At 44.0% G+C, this 17177-nt stretch overlaps 1 protein-coding gene across 3 annotated transcripts; it reads right to left on the bottom strand.

Annotated features, from left to right (window-relative positions):
- Window positions 1-467: 467 nt before the first annotated feature.
- col6a2 (collagen, type VI, alpha 2) lies at window positions 468-13216 on the bottom strand. 3 transcript variants are annotated; one of them, XM_041948665.1, is made up of 32 exons: window positions 13030-13216; window positions 10991-11082; window positions 10721-10821; window positions 10436-10579; window positions 9952-10314; window positions 9845-9865; window positions 9678-9743; window positions 9466-9564; window positions 9325-9351; window positions 9143-9169; window positions 8983-9027; window positions 8754-8807; window positions 8600-8662; window positions 8442-8504; window positions 8063-8116; window positions 7941-7976; window positions 7796-7858; window positions 7607-7669; window positions 7429-7491; window positions 7277-7339; window positions 7130-7180; window positions 6944-7042; window positions 6785-6847; window positions 6547-6582; window positions 6420-6465; window positions 6179-6331; window positions 5974-6068; window positions 4967-5148; window positions 4680-4858; window positions 4537-4575; window positions 2247-2581; window positions 468-1478 (listed from the first exon to the last, which is right to left on the bottom strand). In XM_041948665.1, exons 2-32 carry the CDS (start codon window positions 11064-11066, stop codon window positions 1209-1211), a joined length of 3039 nt encoding a protein of 1012 aa, XP_041804599.1. In that variant the 5' UTR covers window positions 11067-11082; window positions 13030-13216; the 3' UTR covers window positions 468-1208. The 3 variants fall into 3 exon arrangements, with proteins under 3 accessions (XP_041804599.1, XP_041804601.1, XP_041804602.1); XM_041948667.1 differs by having other exon boundaries at window positions 468-1475; XM_041948668.1 differs by lacking the exons at window positions 468-1478; window positions 2247-2581 and adding an exon at window positions 2660-3980.
- Between the last annotated feature and the right edge of the window lie 3961 nt (window positions 13217-17177).

Below are 17177 nucleotides of genomic sequence, written 5' to 3'. Positions count from 1 at the left end.
ATCCGAATCTGACAATTTTGCAGCATTTGCTTCCAAAATGTACTGTAGACTTTCCAAATTATATGATAGATACATTAGATGGATTATAATAGATGAGTCTGAAAACACTGTTAAATTTGCTGCTTTGTGTTTCTCTGTACAGCAGAGGGGGCCAGACACAAAAACACCCTTGTTGATGACAACAACAGTTGATGACATGCAGCAGCAGATTTTCTTTTATGGAATCAAAATAATGTAAGGAAAAAAACATTACGGGGAGGGGATAAATACTAAATTCCAAATGTAATATTATAAAGAATAAAAGTTCTTTTAAAATGTAAATTCTTTACTAAAATCATTGTTGAGAGCCACAGTGATTTAATGACAAATTGCACATGGATCAAAAACATATGAACAAAAGACAGTATTGGGGTCACCACATCAGGCTTTATTTGGATGTCATGTGAACAGATTTCTTTCTTTTATACTTGTCTGTCAATGTATGTGTAATTAACTTCAGTATGTGTGTGTGTGTGTGTGTGTGTGTGTGTGTGTGTGTGTATGTGTGTGTGTGTGTGTATGTGTGTGATTCTTTTGTGATTTCTTTTTCCCTGGAGAAGATATGTCTACATGTTTGTATCCCCTGAACAAACTACAATTAATTACAGCATAACATGATGTAAAAAAGTTTTCAGAACCACTCAGATGGCTTTATGTCTATCTTAGCACCTTTAATGTAAATACTGACTTTGTGAAAACAGACTGAGAGAGGGGGGAAGCAAGAACTCAGATAAAACGAAACAGTACACAATAAAACACAATAAAGCCTACAATTTGTTTCGTACACATTCAATAATCATACACCTCTCATCTGGGATACTTACGAGTGTCTTTGGGTGGAAGTGTTGACTGACCATAGATTTAGAATGAATAGAACAAGTTACAAATGATATGCATTATGTGTTTGTGTGTGTGTCAGTGTGTGTGTGTGTGTGTGTGTGTGTGCATGTGCCAACTGGTCCTATGTGGATTGTTTTGGCTGTTGTAAATGAATCCTCACACATAACAACTGGATACATAGCGGTCTCAGTGCCTTATATCCAGTAATGATAATGGTCACAGAGGCTTGCTGATGCATCTGTGTGTGTTTACGTGTACGCTGAAGGGAGCTGGCCCTCCTTTCATTCTCTGGATTCTAATTCTATGGTGTAGAGCGTTACAGTTCCTCACTAGCATATCCAGCGGACAAAGCGCTCAAAGAATGCGGGTTTGTTCAGCATGGTGTAATCATCTCCTCTGAAGATGGCCGACATGTCCCCTAGCGACACCTTCCGCAGCACTTCTTCATCTGTGTCTGTTCCTATGGCGATCACCGTGGGAACGCCTTCTGCTCGCCTCATGGCAGTCACGCCCTCGTCCAGCTGCTCGCTGGCTGTGATGCCGTCAGTGATGAACACGAAGGCCAGCTCAGCGTTACGACGAGCCAAGCGTTTCCCCTGCTAGAAACACAACATCCAGAGTTAAGGGAATACACTCTATTGCTTTCTTGCCAAGAGTTAGATGAGAGAAGTGACACCATTCTTACATCTGTGTGTTGATACAGAGATTCAACCAGGTGGTAATTAATTTAGCAGCTAACAGCTAGTAAAACAAACTGCCTCTCACCACCACTCTCATACCTGTACAGTAAATCCGAAGGTAAGGCTAGCAGGCGATTAACTTAGCTTAGCTTAGCTTTAAAAGACTGCGAGCAGGGAGAAACAACTAGCTACTACTAGACTGCGACAAAAAGTAAAACCTCTACTAACTAACACATTGTAGATAATATTTAGGAAAAAATAAAGTGTAAAAAGTTGTGGTTTTCAGGGGGCTATATGCTGGATTAATTCTTGGCTGCTAGCAGTAACTTCTTGGAGTCGTCACCTTGAGGTTGCCAGGCAACCAGCAGAGACTCCAGGAGGTCTTTACAAGAAATAAGAAACAGTCCCCCCCCACACACACACACCAAAACTGTAAAACCACAACTTATCAATTTCATTTTCACTTTTTGTATGGATTAAACAAACAAGATGCTACGTGTTAATTAGTGAACATGAGAGCCAGGCTAGCTGTTTCCTTCTGTTTCCAGTTGTTATGCAAAGATGAGCCAATAAAGCTTCATATTTACCATATAGACATAAGAGTGGTATTTGTCGAATTTCCAAAAACTATTCCTTTCCAGGTTACCTGCCTACAAATCCGACACAAGTGTTTGTGTTTGTTTATACCTTTGGAATCACCACATTGTTGACAGCATGGATGATAGCGCTGCCCAGAGCGGAGGAAGAGTCCATGTAGGTCACTCCTGCCAGTGAATCAGAGATGACCGTGAGGTCGTGTGTGAGCTGGAACTCCACCCTCTGTTCTGTAGGGCTGCCGTACTGCAGCAGAGCCAGACGGGCATTCCTCTCGTCTGTCTCGTCATTGGCCAGGGTGAGGCGGCGAGCCACGTTCTCAATGAACTCTTTGGCCCTGCGGTGGTTCTCCAGTCCCATCCTCTCAGAACCATCGAGCAGGAACACCACATCCACCGGCCGCTGAACACAGCTAGCCACAGCGGGCTCTGGAACAGACACACATAAAGTTTTAAATCAAATGAGGTATCCAGTGAGCCACAGCTGGAACACAGATGCTCAGAGGTCAAAGTCAGAAAAAGATAAACTGCAGCAGATAAAGTGGTGGGCCTCTATACATGCTAGTTGCAGTCCAGCTGTCTGGTGTCATCTAAACCTTCTCAGGTCAGCAGTGGCCTCATCAAGAAAGCACTTTTTTAGTTTGCTCTTAAATTTTATTATCTTGAAACAACATTATAAACGCATGAATACATTTTATACACAACGACTTAGTTCACATCAGCATGTTGCAGTCACAGAGCTAACATACCATAACATCTGGTTTAAGCCGCTTTCCAGTCATTTTCCTCTAGTCATCCTACTTCACAAGCCAAGCCACATGCAAAAAAAACATGCACCAGTCAAGGGCATAACATACAATAGTTCCTTCATTGTCAGCGCCAAGTCCATAAACCAAACATCCACATACATCAACTTCTGACTCATATACAGTATACTGTGGCATGTGTAAAACCAGAAATTTTCCTCATGTCATGGCCTTTTCACCAACTTGAGTAATTCCCAGAGCATATTTAAAGCCGTAACCATGGATATGTGCAAAACAGCAAAAGAAATGTCATCAGAGTGATTCAGCGAGCATGTGATTCACAGTGGAAATGAGGACTCATCAAAGAGCCACTGTACACAATACAGGAGCAACATGAATGGCTCTACAGAGCAATCTGCCTCCAACAAATGGATGACATCCGCTTTCCATGCGAATGGAAAACCTTGCTCCACTAAGGTGGAAGAAATGACGCGTGTCATACAGCTCCATGTACGTAAAGTCAGAAATATTCTATGAGGAGAGGGAGCATCATGAATCTACATTTTGAATTTTGGCCCATCATATACAGTAACTGTACATAAGGCTGCTCTGAAACTTTAGCACAGGACCAGCTTCGTATCATGCTTCTTTTGCATCAGCCCAGGTGCATATTGCACCCACAGATTTAAAAAAAAATGCCCACAGGTTTTAGAAAATCTATTCTAGGTCCAGCAATAAGCTTATTAGTTATTGGCGTCCACAATGGCGAGGTAGCATGGTTAGCGTATTAGCATATTAGCAAAGTCCTAAGGCTTTTTCTGGGTCTCCCATAATGTCCCCATAGACATATTTGAAGGAGTCGATGAACAGCTGGGTCCACTGCTGCCTGTCCTCTCCCTGGGCGAGTTTGGCTCTCTGGGCTGTGTACGCCATGGTTGCAACGCCAACCCCGTACTGCTGCTCGCTCAGGCCGTTCAGCAGGCTTGCTACACCCTCCAAAGAGGTGGGGACCAATGAGGGGCTGCCTTCTTCGGCCAGTGGCTCCCAGGGGGGAGGGGCTTGCCCCGCAGTGACGCCCCCTCCTGAAACAAGTGGGCGGAATAACATTGTGGGCTTGGTCCCACAGACACGACGCATCAACAGAGCCAACAAAGATGCTGGAGGTAAACCAAGTTGCACTAAATGTCAAGTTTGGTGTTGGTGTTGACCTTACAGAACATCACTCAACCGTGTAAAAAAGATATGACCTCAGTTTAAGCCACAACCTGTCTACTCCTTAACATAGCTCAAAGGCGTCAGTATGCTTCAAACAATCTAGTTGGTACCAAGTGTTACCTTAACATGTCTAAAGTGTTTATTCAAGTGTTCAAGTTCTTAAAGGCATTCATGGGGTTGCACTCAGTTGTACGCGCAAAAAGTGACGGAAGAGGTTGTGTAAAAAAAAGAAGTATTGTCAGTTTCAGAAAGATACAAAAATGTACACATCTCCCAGAGATCCAACGCTGTGTGACTAACAGGCATTTCCTTTGGAGCATATTGACGCCTTAGTAATGGTGGTTACCCAGGCCTAAATGCTGAAACAGCATGTAAAATTTTAGAAGATGACAAGAAGTGATAAATAATAGTTCAAAATTTTACCTGATTTACAAGGAAGATCGGGGCATATGATGATAGGATCTAAAGCAAAGATAAAGACAGAATTTTAGAGAAAAATTACAAAAACCAGAACCCTGACTACATGAACATGTTGCACATAATGTGTGTTTCTGTGATTCGTGTACCTGGACAGAGGACGGTTTCAATCTTGTCGATGAACTCCTCAGCCACCAAATCTGCGAAGCGCCTCATGCCCAGCACCCTGCCATCCTTCTGGCAGGCGATGCTCTTCAGACTCTCATTCTCCTCAATCTGGTCAAACATGTCTCCGATACCAATGGCGCTCACATCAACACTGGGATCACTGCTCGCGTGCACCAGGACACACACACACACAAACAATGAGACAAAACCCTTTCCTTCCGCACAAACGCTAATTCTAAATCTCAAAATACAGCCAAGTGTCAGGCACCTGCACAGGTAGGTGAGCAGCGAGTCGTCATCTCTGGGGTCGAAGCGTCCGTCAGTGATGACAACTACAGTGACGTTGGCTTTGGCTCTGCGGCTGTCCCTGATCAGGTTGTCGTAGGCGTACTTCAGAGCAGAGGGAGTCCATGTTCCTCCAGCGATCCACTCCAGTCGCTTCACTGCATCCTAAATAGTGGAGAAATCAGCGTGTGAGAGTTGTGTAGGCACGGTGCAGCGGTACGTCATGTGAGGACAGTAGTGAGTGTGGACACAGAGGAAGGCACCTGCACCATTTGGAAGTTTTGGACTGGTTCTGTGAAAAAAGACAGCAGTTGTGCTGTGGACTGCGCTCAGGTAAAATTAGCATACAGTCAATAACATATACTGTATCTATAAATTTTAAACTCATGAATACAGGCTTCAGAGAGACCCCAAATTAACCAAATTAAGCAGTTATCTGGGAATTGACGGCTAACAATAAATATCCCTCTGGAGTATTGCGATCCTTCCATTTTAAGTTAAAAGGAAATCAATAATAATGTATGTGACTCAAAAAAGTGCCCATGTTCATGATCATGAAGGAACATGTCACCCAGTGGAATGTTGACAACAATGGAGCTCTATGACACAGAGGAATAAGCTATATGTGACTTTCACCACATTTGCCAGAGTTCAGCAGTTGTAGCAATTCTTTGTTGATTTTGGCCCTCCCATTTTTGTCACTTTTTGACGATGTGAAAAATGAGGAATATTGCCAGGCTTATTACTTGAGGTGGGTCTGACATCTATTGCATCCTAGATTACATGTACAGCTTTGGCAAATGTCAGAAATATAACGAGAGGGACATGTGCACATACTGTGATGACTCCCATCTGCCTTATGTGTGCAACACATTTGATCTGACAGCACATCAGCTTTGATTCATTCAGAAACATCTCCACAGAAGAGACTAACGAACAATCACACACATCCAAACTGTATGCATGCATGCTTGTGTCTGTGTGTGAGACCTTGAAAGCAGACAGTGAATCAATCTTGGGGTCGTCAAGTCGGATGGCCTGGAAGGTTCCACTGTGACTGTACTGAACAACTCCCACTCTTGTGCCTGGGAACACAAGCAACTGCATTTACACAAAGTTGTTTTTGCTTTTGAGGTCAAATTTTGAGATTATTTAAGAAGCAAGGGAACATGTGCATGAACGAATGCACATATACCTGTATCTGACTGGGGGTCCTTGGCAAGGGATCCCAGTCTGTTGATGGTGTTGATGACAAAATTCTTCTCCAGGGTGAAGTTAGTCAGACCCACTGACTCTGAGCTGTCAATCACAAACACAATGTCCAGGGGTCCACAGCGTTTCTCACAATCTGCAGACAAAAACACAAACAGTGAGAATCTGACAGCCAATCAGAGCGTGATCAGAACATGAATGGCAGCTCTAGTAACTACACTCACCACAGCAGCCACACGTTTCCCTGATGTAGTTCATGACATCACATTCCTGCAGGAAGCATGACATCCATCAAATCGTCTGTGTTTCTGTTGATGTGCAAGTAATAAACGAGTGGTTAGATGTACTTACAGTGAGGCCGGGATCTCCCTCAGGTCCAGGATCTCCCTGTAGGGGACAAGAACACAATATCACATCTGCTAGCAGATAGTCAATTGGTAACAAGTAAACATATGAGAACATCAGCTTAGGTTGGCCTTTCCTGGCTGGATTCAACCAGATGATTGCTTCATCTGCTCTATGTCAGTGACTAGGAGAAGGAAAGCCCGTGGGTTTTCCCTGATAAACAGTGCAGTTCTTGTTTACTTACGTCACGCCCAAGCTCTCCTCTCGGTCCTCTTAGGCCAGGTTCACCCTGCGGTCCTGGCTCACCCTGTTGCAAGCAGAAACATTTTAATCATGTAACTGCGACACTGCGACAACTTTTGTTCCAGTGACAGCATGCATCCATCTATGAGGAGTTACTCACTGGCTCTCCCGGGGTTCCTTTAGTTCCCGGCTCACCCTTTTGACCGCAGTCTCCTCTGCTACCACGAGGTCCACGATTGCCTTTCTCTCCTCTGTCACCCTGTACAACAGCAGACGAAAGCTTCCTCAGTCGAGTGTGTCACTTCAGGTAGCAAATGCATGAAGAGAGAGTGCATGTGTGTGTTACCGATGCTCCTCTTGGCCCAGGATAGCTAAAGCCAGGTCTTCCAGTGTCTCCCTAAATAGAGACGAAAGAAACAGTCAAGAAAAAGAACAGCAGCTAGATACCTGGAAACAGGTGCAAACTCACTAACACATACACAGTGGTACATACCTTTGGTCCAACCTGTCCAGGGTCTCCTCTTGGTCCAGCATCACCAGGGTCACCTCTGGTACCCTACAGAACAGTGTTAATGTAAGATGCATGAGGTCATGTGTCGCTGAGGTAATTTTTCATATGATACCTGAATGTGACCTTTAACCTACATTTCTCCCAGCCTCTCCTGATATGCCCGGTGGTCCCCTGGGGCCTGGCAGGCCGTTGTCTCCCTGTTCAGAGGAGAGAAAGGTGACAACTGGTGCAAGAAAAGGGGCTAGATTAAAAAGTTCAAGAGTGCATGATGTGAACATACACAGATTAGAAGGATAATATGGCTCTTCTCACCTTTGTTCCTTTGACTCCTTCTTCACCTGGAAGTCCTCTCACACCCTCTGGCCCCATTTCACCCTGAAACATAAAATCAGTGCTGAGCCCACTAGTGGTGGAATATTGTATCTCAATGACTCGAATAGTTAGAGCCAATGTAAAAGGTTCATAACACAGAAATGTTTCACAGTGTACATTAACTCATACCTTGTCTCCCTTAACTCCATCAGGCCCTTGATTGCCCTTTGGCCCATAGTCTCCTCTTCTCCCCTAGAACACAAGCCCAGTTAGAAAACCAACACAAAGCGAATACATGCATGAAGGGAAACATCACATTATAAATGTTCCTTACTGGCTCGCCTTTGCTTCCTCCAGCACCGCTGGTTCCCTAAGAAAAACAACACACGGGTGAGCTGCATGATGCATGAAGTGAGTGTGTTTGAATGTATTCTTCTCTGTGGGGAGGAGCCTTACTTGTTTTCCTTTCTGTCCAGGGAGGCCAGGTGATCCAGGACTTCCCCTCTCTCCCTGTAGAAGAAGCACCAGCGTTTAGCCTTTCGCCTCCAACATTCCTCAAAACCATTTAAAGGACCAGTTTGTAATATTAAGGGGGCTCTAATGGTAGAAATGGAATATAATCATCATAAGTATGATTTCACTAGTGTATAATCACCTGAAATTAAGAATCAGTGTGTTTTTGTTGGGGTGAGGCGAAGGGTATTCAGTCAGTTGCAATGTGCAACCTCACCACTAGATGCCACTAATTCCTACACACTGGTCCTTTAACATGACCTCAGACCTAATTTCTGCCCCAGCAAAGAGCATCTATCCCTGTCTCTGTGGTCAGGTCTACCTTTGGTCCAGACTCTCCAGCCGGGCCGGAGGGACCAGGTCTTCCGGGCCGACCGGGATCACCCTGAAGAAATGACACAGACGCACACAATCAGGCAGAATTAACCACAGGTTCTATGGCTGATGGATATTGTTTTAAGTGAAGGTGAGATCATGTACCTTCTCTCCGTCAGTTCCAGGGGGACCACGTTCACCGACGTCTCCGGGATGACCATCAGGACCCTACAAATACATCAGTCTCACACCATAAATAGGCCACAACATAAAATAATAAAGATGTGCTAATTATTTCAAATCATGTTGAACACCATACTCTGTCGCCTGGGTCTCCTTTACAGCCGGGAGCGCCGATCCGTCCAATTTTACCCTTTTAGGATGAAGACAATGGAGAAAAAGTAGCATTACAAAAGAATCTTCAAAGAAGCTTGAAAATCAGAACTCCACAATTTAAATTTTTCAGAACAGAATCAGATTTTATTCTATGTGGCGTTTTGTTCCCTGTATTGCACAGTAAAACTTGGTTGTTAAAATTCAGGACCTACCTTCTGTCCATCTGTCCCATTGCGTCCTGGTATGCCAGCCACGCCCTAACGACAAAACAGAAGAGACAATCAGATGAGGAAGACAAATCACTTTATAAAATGAATGATAATTAAGAGATTCAGTTTAGAAAAAAACTATAAATAGAAAAAGAAGTCCTACCTTTTTCCCCTGAGCTCCCATTTCTCCCTGTGGACAGACAGACCATCAACTGTCATTTTATGTACAATCATTATATCATTCATCCACAAACCCAGTAATTTATTCAAAATTTCACCATTTAAGACAGTTTTAAGTTGTGCATTGATGAACTTCATCCACACAAAAGGAAAGTGGTGCCTCACCTTCTCGCCTTTAAGACCTGGTTCTCCCTACAGAGAGGAAAAAAGGGAAAAGAAACAGCATTAACTCTAACAAATTCACATTTGTCACAGAGTACTACAGAGAACTGTAAGTGATGGGTAGGAGGATTTTCAATGTCTTACTTTGATACCGGGCTGACCAATTGGACCCTCAATACCAGGGTCTCCTGGGCGTCCTCTTCCTCCTTTGAGACCTGGTTCGCCGTTGTCTCCTTTAGCTCCCTGCAGTCAATGAGTTCGAAGGAGATAATGGTGAGGATGAAAGTGACTACTGTGCAAATTCTGTAAATCTCTGTGTGTGTGTGTGTGTGTGTGTGTGTGTGTGTGTTGCTTACTTTCTGTCCTCTGTGGCCCTTGGGACCGGGAGGCCCTGGTGTCTCCAGACAGGACACACTGTAACACTGTGTCATACAGGAAATGAAGACAGACAGTCAGTGCTTATCCAGTCTGAAACATAAATCTTCATGATATCGATGATGATTACATCTGAGAGCATTCTTACCTCTACATACGCCAAATGTTTCTGCAAGGACAAGAGACACAAGGGGTGAGCAGAAGAAGCATTGATCGTGTTTCATGTTTCTTTGTCTCTGTGGGTGTGTGTGTTACCATCGTCTTGATGATGCGGTCAATGGTGTCCGTGTGTATGATGGCTCTGCCCTGGCTCAGATCCACAGCCATGAAGTCCCGCCTGTAGACTGTCGCCGGAGAGTTGGCGATCTCCCTCAGCCCTGTCTCTTCAACCTTCTTCGATGCCGCCACGACAAACATCCGGATGCCCTCATCGCGAGCCCTCTCCGCTGCCACTTTGATGCCCCCGCAAGGGTTTCCAGTCACGTGGCCGTCAGTGATGACCACGGCGAATCGGAGGGCCCTGGGGTAAGAGGGGGAGCGCAGCATTTCCTGGGTCATGTTGGTGAGGGCGCAGTCGATGTAGGTGCCTTTACCCAGGTAGACGATTCCACTGACACCCTGGAAACAGTGTCAAGTGTGAGGCTGGATTAGCAATCAACGAATAACTATATCTCCCAAAATGACAGACTATTCTTTCACTAAACAAAAATAAAATGTTATTGTAATTTTAGTGACGTACTGTTTTGAAATCGGCCTTTGATCCGATACGACTGAACACCCTCTGCTCCTGGGAGAAGTGCAGTCCTCCGATGTTCCACCTGATCTGCACAGCACCTCTGATTTCAGCATCCTCTAAACGGTCCACAAACTGCTTTGCAAAGTCCTGCAAGAACACACAACACATTGTACAACACGGCTACAACAGCCTACTCGGCCGACAGTCATTTAGAAATGATGACGCTCTTAATTGGGACTATATTGTATTGAGGGTTTTAAGTAATAAAACTGTAGATAAGCGAGGAACCTTGATGCTCTCCACCAGCGAACCAGGGGGTGGCTCCTGCAGGGCGATGGTCTCAGATGTGTCAATAGTGAAGTACACATCTATGGGACATTCATTCTTCTCTGGAGGGATCACACACACACGCACAAACACAGATAAAACCTCCATGGAAAACTGCATCACATTCAAATCAGCAAGTGGAAATGTTCATCACTAAAACTGTGTTAACATATTGACATGCCAGTTTACTGTGGCTGTGAAGCAACCAGGCTTCAGTTTCTTGGTACTCACTGGTGCACTCTGTTGGCTGGCCGTGAGTCAGGGCTCCAAAGAGAAGACAGAGCACGATGACCTCTAACCCCAGCATCTTCCCCTTCTCCTGTCTGACACATTCAGGCAGAAGACACACAACTGAGCCATCAAATTTCTCACTTTATTCCCCAAAATAAGTAAAGTCACATTAGAACATTAAAATGAAAATTAAAAGACAGAAAATACAGAAAAAAACAAAACGCAGAACCTGGAGAGATGTGACAAATAAGGCCTAAATCAAAATCCATATGCTTATTAAAAAAGAAAATCACTGTAGCCTTTTACTGTGGTGTAGTTTACTAATAAAAATAATTTTCTAATCATTCCACAGACTGTATGATCGCTGTCAAGCAGTGTTAGTTCACAGCCAGAGAAGTTATTTGCAAAATAGTGCAAAACTTGCAAAAACTCTGTATGCAGGACAGTCTACTGGCTGTTGCTTGGGGAACAAAATGGCTGCCGCGGAGTTATGTAATAAGTTTGAAAGCATGACATGAGTTGAACTCAGCTCTTCTTTTTTGTACAACAGAAGCTAGAGGAGGTGACTGATCTCAACATAGGCTGAGATTTACCTCATTACGGTTTATTCGTGTTGAAACCTGGACCCAGGCCTTAACATGTGGCCAAACTACAGCCATAACTAATGGAAGTTCAGTCAGAGCCACTCAGACTACACAGGTTTTCAAAGGACTCACTGGTTGACCAGATCAACCTTGTAGGTCCACTTATAAAAAATTGAATTAATTATCATATCTAAACAGAGCACCTCAATTCTTTAAAGTCAAGGAATAATTGTAGAAGCATTGCTTTGTGCTTTGCAGCAGAGAGCAGGCTGCAGATTGAATAGAGGAAGGCACATTATGGTTTTAAAGTACAACATTTCACAAGGCCTCAGTGTGCTGCCCTCCACAGGTTTCCACCTCCCTAACAGTGAACATGGGTTCAGTGTTTGTAATTTGATAAAAGACAAATTCATTCAAGAATATGCAGCATGTAAATTTTGCCAAGGCAGCTAACCATGCAGGACCTGCCTTTTTTATTGTAGCTGCGCATATCCAAGAACAAATCCACATTTAATGAAATTACCACAAATCAACTAACTGCCACACACTTGATACGAGGCCTTTCCGGGCCCCTGAGTGCCAATTTGAGCGCTGCTCTCACATCCAGTCTGACACTGGTAGGAACATGTCAACAAAGCCTACAGATGCTCCACTATTTATCCATCATTCTACATCAACTCCAAAGATCGCAATCCAGCAAGTGTCCAACACTGGACCATCAGCCAACACCTGTCCACTGCAGCACACACTGTAAAAATATGCACCTTCACAGTGACAAACAAGAGAAAACTATACATAAATTCCTTAACAAATAACATGTTTTAATAAGTAAATGTCATATTTCAAATGTCACCAGTTGACAATTTGACAGTTATCAAAACAAATGAAATCTAAAGTGAAGTGAAGTGAAGTCATCTCACGCCTGCTGGCAGCTTTTGTTTTTTATCCAGTTACACTGAAAGAAACAATATTTTCAAACTTATTTATTTTATTTTTTTTAGGCCTTCTTCAAAACCGTTTCAGAGCGCACCAACCGGCAGATATTCAGCCACGCTTTGCTGTGGCTCCCTCTAGCGGACAGGCAGCTGCGGAGGAGTCGCTCCTGTAGATGTTCCCACTCCTCTAAGTCTGTCCGGGCCAGGGGACTGAGTGAGTGAGTGCGAGTGCTTTTAGCTTTTCATCACTGCACAGGTGAATATCATGCAATATATATATATAGCTAAAACAGCACGACCGATAACGCCCATCCTCTATCTGGGTTTTTTCTCTATAGTTTGTGGATTTGCTTATTAAAAGTGTGTTTTGCTGAGGAAATGCACTCGTTTTTGCAGAGGGAGTGAATTTTAACATGCAAAGAGACACAGAGACAGAGGCAGATACACACAGGGTGAAAGAGGGAGATAGAGAGACGCACAGAGGAATTGGTACATTGTTGTGCGTAAAAGCGCTGCTTACCCGAACTCTTTCCAACAACTTCAAAACTTCGTGAGCGGCTGATCCTCTGTTGATTATCTCCTCATCTCAGCAGGAGAGAACGCCGAGAGAGAAAAGGAGGAAACGGGAGGAAGAAAATGGGAAATAAAGCCCTGGATGCGCGTTTACTTCCCACAGAAGAGCCGTCCGTTCGCTCTCCTGTCCCGGTCCAGCCCCAGCGACAAGCTCTGAGCCCTCCTCCCGAGCGCGCACGGCGCACCCCAGCAGTGGGCGCTGTTGTCCGCTTGGAGGCGCCATGGCTCCGCAGGAACTCGTGTGTGTGCGCGCGCGCGCGCACCGGCGGCCTATTGTACCGGTTTTACTGCCATATACCAGTAAAGCAAGATGCCAACGCGCAGCTGGAGATCTGAACGACCCCCCTCCCTCTCTCTGAATAACGCCACAAACTCTAATGCCTGTTTAGTATCAGAAGATATGTACATTTTATAGATGTGGTCCTCAGCGGAGCACATGGCGGAACCCTGGGGACATTATGAGCTTTCATGTCCCTGAGATAGAACATTCAGGAGGTTTTCACTGTTAATCTCACACATGTGGCGAGTCAGAATGAAATACAACAGGATAAAGAGCAGACTTGAGCCCCCATACTCATAAACACACACAAAAGGCTCTCGTTTGTGTCTGGTGGTCTGGTTACAATTAGTAGGCCGAGTAAGAGCAGTTTATACTCGGTGTAAACACTGACAGGCTGTCCGTGAGTCTGCTCACCATGTTTATACCCATAGGTGCTTCAGCTGCCCGTTTGCCCATTTGCATGTGTTGAAGTGTTGGTGGACATGGTGGGGGGTCTCTCCCTCAGAGGTTTTACCATGTCTGCGCACATCCGCACAGACACAGCTACACTCCACAAAACATGTCTCTTTTCATTTCGTCGTTGCTGATCATGCGTCGGCAGCACCAGCGCTTGTACATGTCAGTGCTTGATTTTTCTGATGTGGCCTGCAGAGCTGCCAATGCATTAACCAGTAACAGTGCCACTAATGTGTTATCCAGGCCAGAACACAGGAGCAGGCTGTGTCAGGAACAGGCTTTTACATCCGTTACATGATAGGCTATCAGCTTGGAGAGGGAGATGATGAGGCAGTGTGGGTCAGCACAGTATGGAAGGTGCTGGTGTGAAATGTGAGAGATTGGAATCTTCTTCTTTAAGAATATCCCATCAAAGGTGTTTTAGTTAAAGTTTCCCAGTGAAGAAGGGGACCTGGATCTGATCTGGTCTTTAGACATTGCTGCTCTTGCACACATAGACACATAATGCATCTCTGCACACAAATGTTGAAGTTTTAGTCCTTCATGCTGTGTAACTTGACTTTATCTGAACGTATAGCAGACTAGAATTGGTTGGATGTGACACAGCTGTCAGTGTTTTGTCATGACGACCAAGTGCAGATGAGAAAGCAAAGGAGGAGGAGGAGGAGGAGGAGGAGGAGGGCAGCTGCTGACCAGAGTTATTACTCTCTGAACCTCTTCTCTTGGCCAGGGAAGGGTTTTTCCCTTAAAAAGAAAAGAAGAGAGGAGTGAATGTGTGTATGTGCATGTGATGGAGAGATGTGGAGGTGGAGGGAGGTGGGGGTTTCTGGTCTCTTAAAAGTGTGACTCATAGAATAGGAATGACCTCCCTCCCGCATGTGAGTAAACCAGTCTCTGCCTCTCTCTCTCTGTGTCTCCCGCTTTCTCTCACACACTCTCTCTCTCACTCCATCATTTTTTTCCCCTTTATTTCTTTCACATGGACTAAAAGACCGTTTCAGTCTGGGGGGATTTCTGCATAATCAGTTCCAGAATCATAAAGAGCTCTCCCAGCATCGCTCTCTCTCTCTCTGTTCCACGGAAAACACACAAGGAAAGACTCAGTCGAGTTCATATGCAAACATGCACAAAGACGAGGCTGCAGCAGAAACATAAAAGCAAATCAAGCACATGTAAACAAATGCAAGCGCACAAATCCACACAGTCAAAGCGCAGATACATGTTCAGGCTATCTGCAGCATGCACAGATACAAAATGACAGCTCTGAAGGTTATTTACAAGGCTGTCTGGGCTGTCTGTGTACGTATGGGAGTGATACTGTTCTTCCAGATGTTTTCCAGTGCAGCTTCTGAATCTCTAATGCTCTATTTAAGCAGGATATTACATTAAACGTACGATAAGCTAACATTTACTCCTCTCTTCCTTTGCTTTTTTTTGGGAATATTTCCCCTCCTTCTCTCCAGATGTGCTTTCTGTTCAGACAAAGCAGCTGGGAGTTGTTACCTCAGTGCATCACGCACATGCACACACACACACACACACACAAGGTCGCGCACACATCATGCACGCGTATGGTCGAGCCAATGTGTGCAACTTATGTCACTACCAGTGAATTTCGGTGGAAAAAGGTTGTGCTGAGGTCTGAGAGTAAGATGGAGGGTCCAATCGCTGCAGCTTCAGAAAACAGGAGGAAGGAGGAAATTGGGTTTCAGAAAAACTACAGAGGAGCCAAGACAAATTTCTGAGGAACAGTCCCCCATACAGACAGACACACACACCCACACACACACACACACACACACCCACAGCTGCATACACACCAGTCACACACCTTCACATCCACACATGCTGTAAATCATACACAGAAATGTGCATTGCCATGCAAGTGGGCAAACCCATGAACATGCATATAAACACACGCACACACACACACACACACACACACACACACACACACACACACACACACACAGGAACTCTGTGGTATTCTCTGATTAATGCAGCTTTTGGTTCCTGATATTCCAAAAATTAGCGTCAACACAGGAAGAGATCAAATACATCAAACTGAGACAATTCCACTGAATTTCTGCTGCAATCTGAGTGTCAAGATTTAATATAAAACACATGTCTCTCTGTGAGCCATGGAGAGGCAGACAGTTTAACATTTGCATGTCCATGTACTGCATGTTTGGTGTTTTCTGTACATGCAGTGATGATAGGGCAGCATTTGTAGTGATACACCTTTGACCCCTGAAGGAGGAATTTTTTTTTTTCTCTTGCTCCTCTTCAAGAGGGAGGTCAGAGGTCAGACTCAGCTGCAGCACAGCAGCCCTGGAGCTGGTAGAGATGTGTTGCTCATGGGCATCTTTGCAGGCAGCTACTTGCTGACACAGAATTAATGATTAGTTAAAGAAAAAGAGTGTTTTTTTTTTTTACTGTTGGAATGTTGCGCATCTTTATCAGTGGTTAATGCATGTATAATACTACACACAACACATATAATATAGCATATGTTATAGGTCATTATATGTTCCAATATACTCATTTTATTGTCATTATTTTTTTGTCATTATTATTTAATGACATTATATTATACTATATTATGCTCAATACAATACACAGTACTTTATTATATATCTTATTCTGAGCTATATTGCTATACTGTTTATTATGCCATACTTTATCACTACATTTGACCTTACATTATACTGTATGACCCACACTATATTATACTTCACTATATATATATAAGAGTCATTATCGCTGGTATTTTCATTCCTCCTTTCTCCCACCACCTTCACTGGGTCGAGGGGGCATCCCAGGACAGCCTTCCAGTCTGTGAAGTTGTTAAGTTTGTGTGTGTGTGTATTTGTATAAATATATATATTTAATTAATTTGCATATTATTATGTATTCTGTTTTTATTTATTTTTTACACAACATCCCAACTTCTGTGGAATCTGACCGTGGCCTGTCCAAAAGTTGAAAGGGCACTTTGCTGTAATCCAAAAATGTCAACTTCATGGAGGCGCTAGAGGAAAAGTCATTCAGTAGGATTGATCCTCTGGGAAACATTAATGTTTCTACAGAATTTCACAGCAATTCATCAAGTAGTTCTGGAGATATTTCACTCCAGACAAAAGTGGTGGCTCAGTCGACCAGTAAACGCTGTCCGTGAGTCTCATTGCTAGCACTGCTAAAAGAAAAAAAAAACTGAGCAAGTCTCCAAAATTGAGTGATGAATAGTTGGTAAATAAATGTTGTTAAGGATCATAAACAAAACTTAAAAGTCTACAGTCATGCTAGCAGCTCTGTGAGGATGTACTTATGTGCACCGAGCATATGTGCTTTAAGCCATA

Source organism: Chelmon rostratus, chromosome 12 (assembly GCF_017976325.1).
Source record: "Chelmon rostratus isolate fCheRos1 chromosome 12, fCheRos1.pri, whole genome shotgun sequence".
NCBI classification, from domain to species: Eukaryota; Metazoa; Chordata; class Actinopteri; order Chaetodontiformes; family Chaetodontidae; genus Chelmon; species Chelmon rostratus.
Note: the sequence above shows the minus strand (reverse complement) of the source record. Positions and strands in the feature narration are given on the sequence as shown.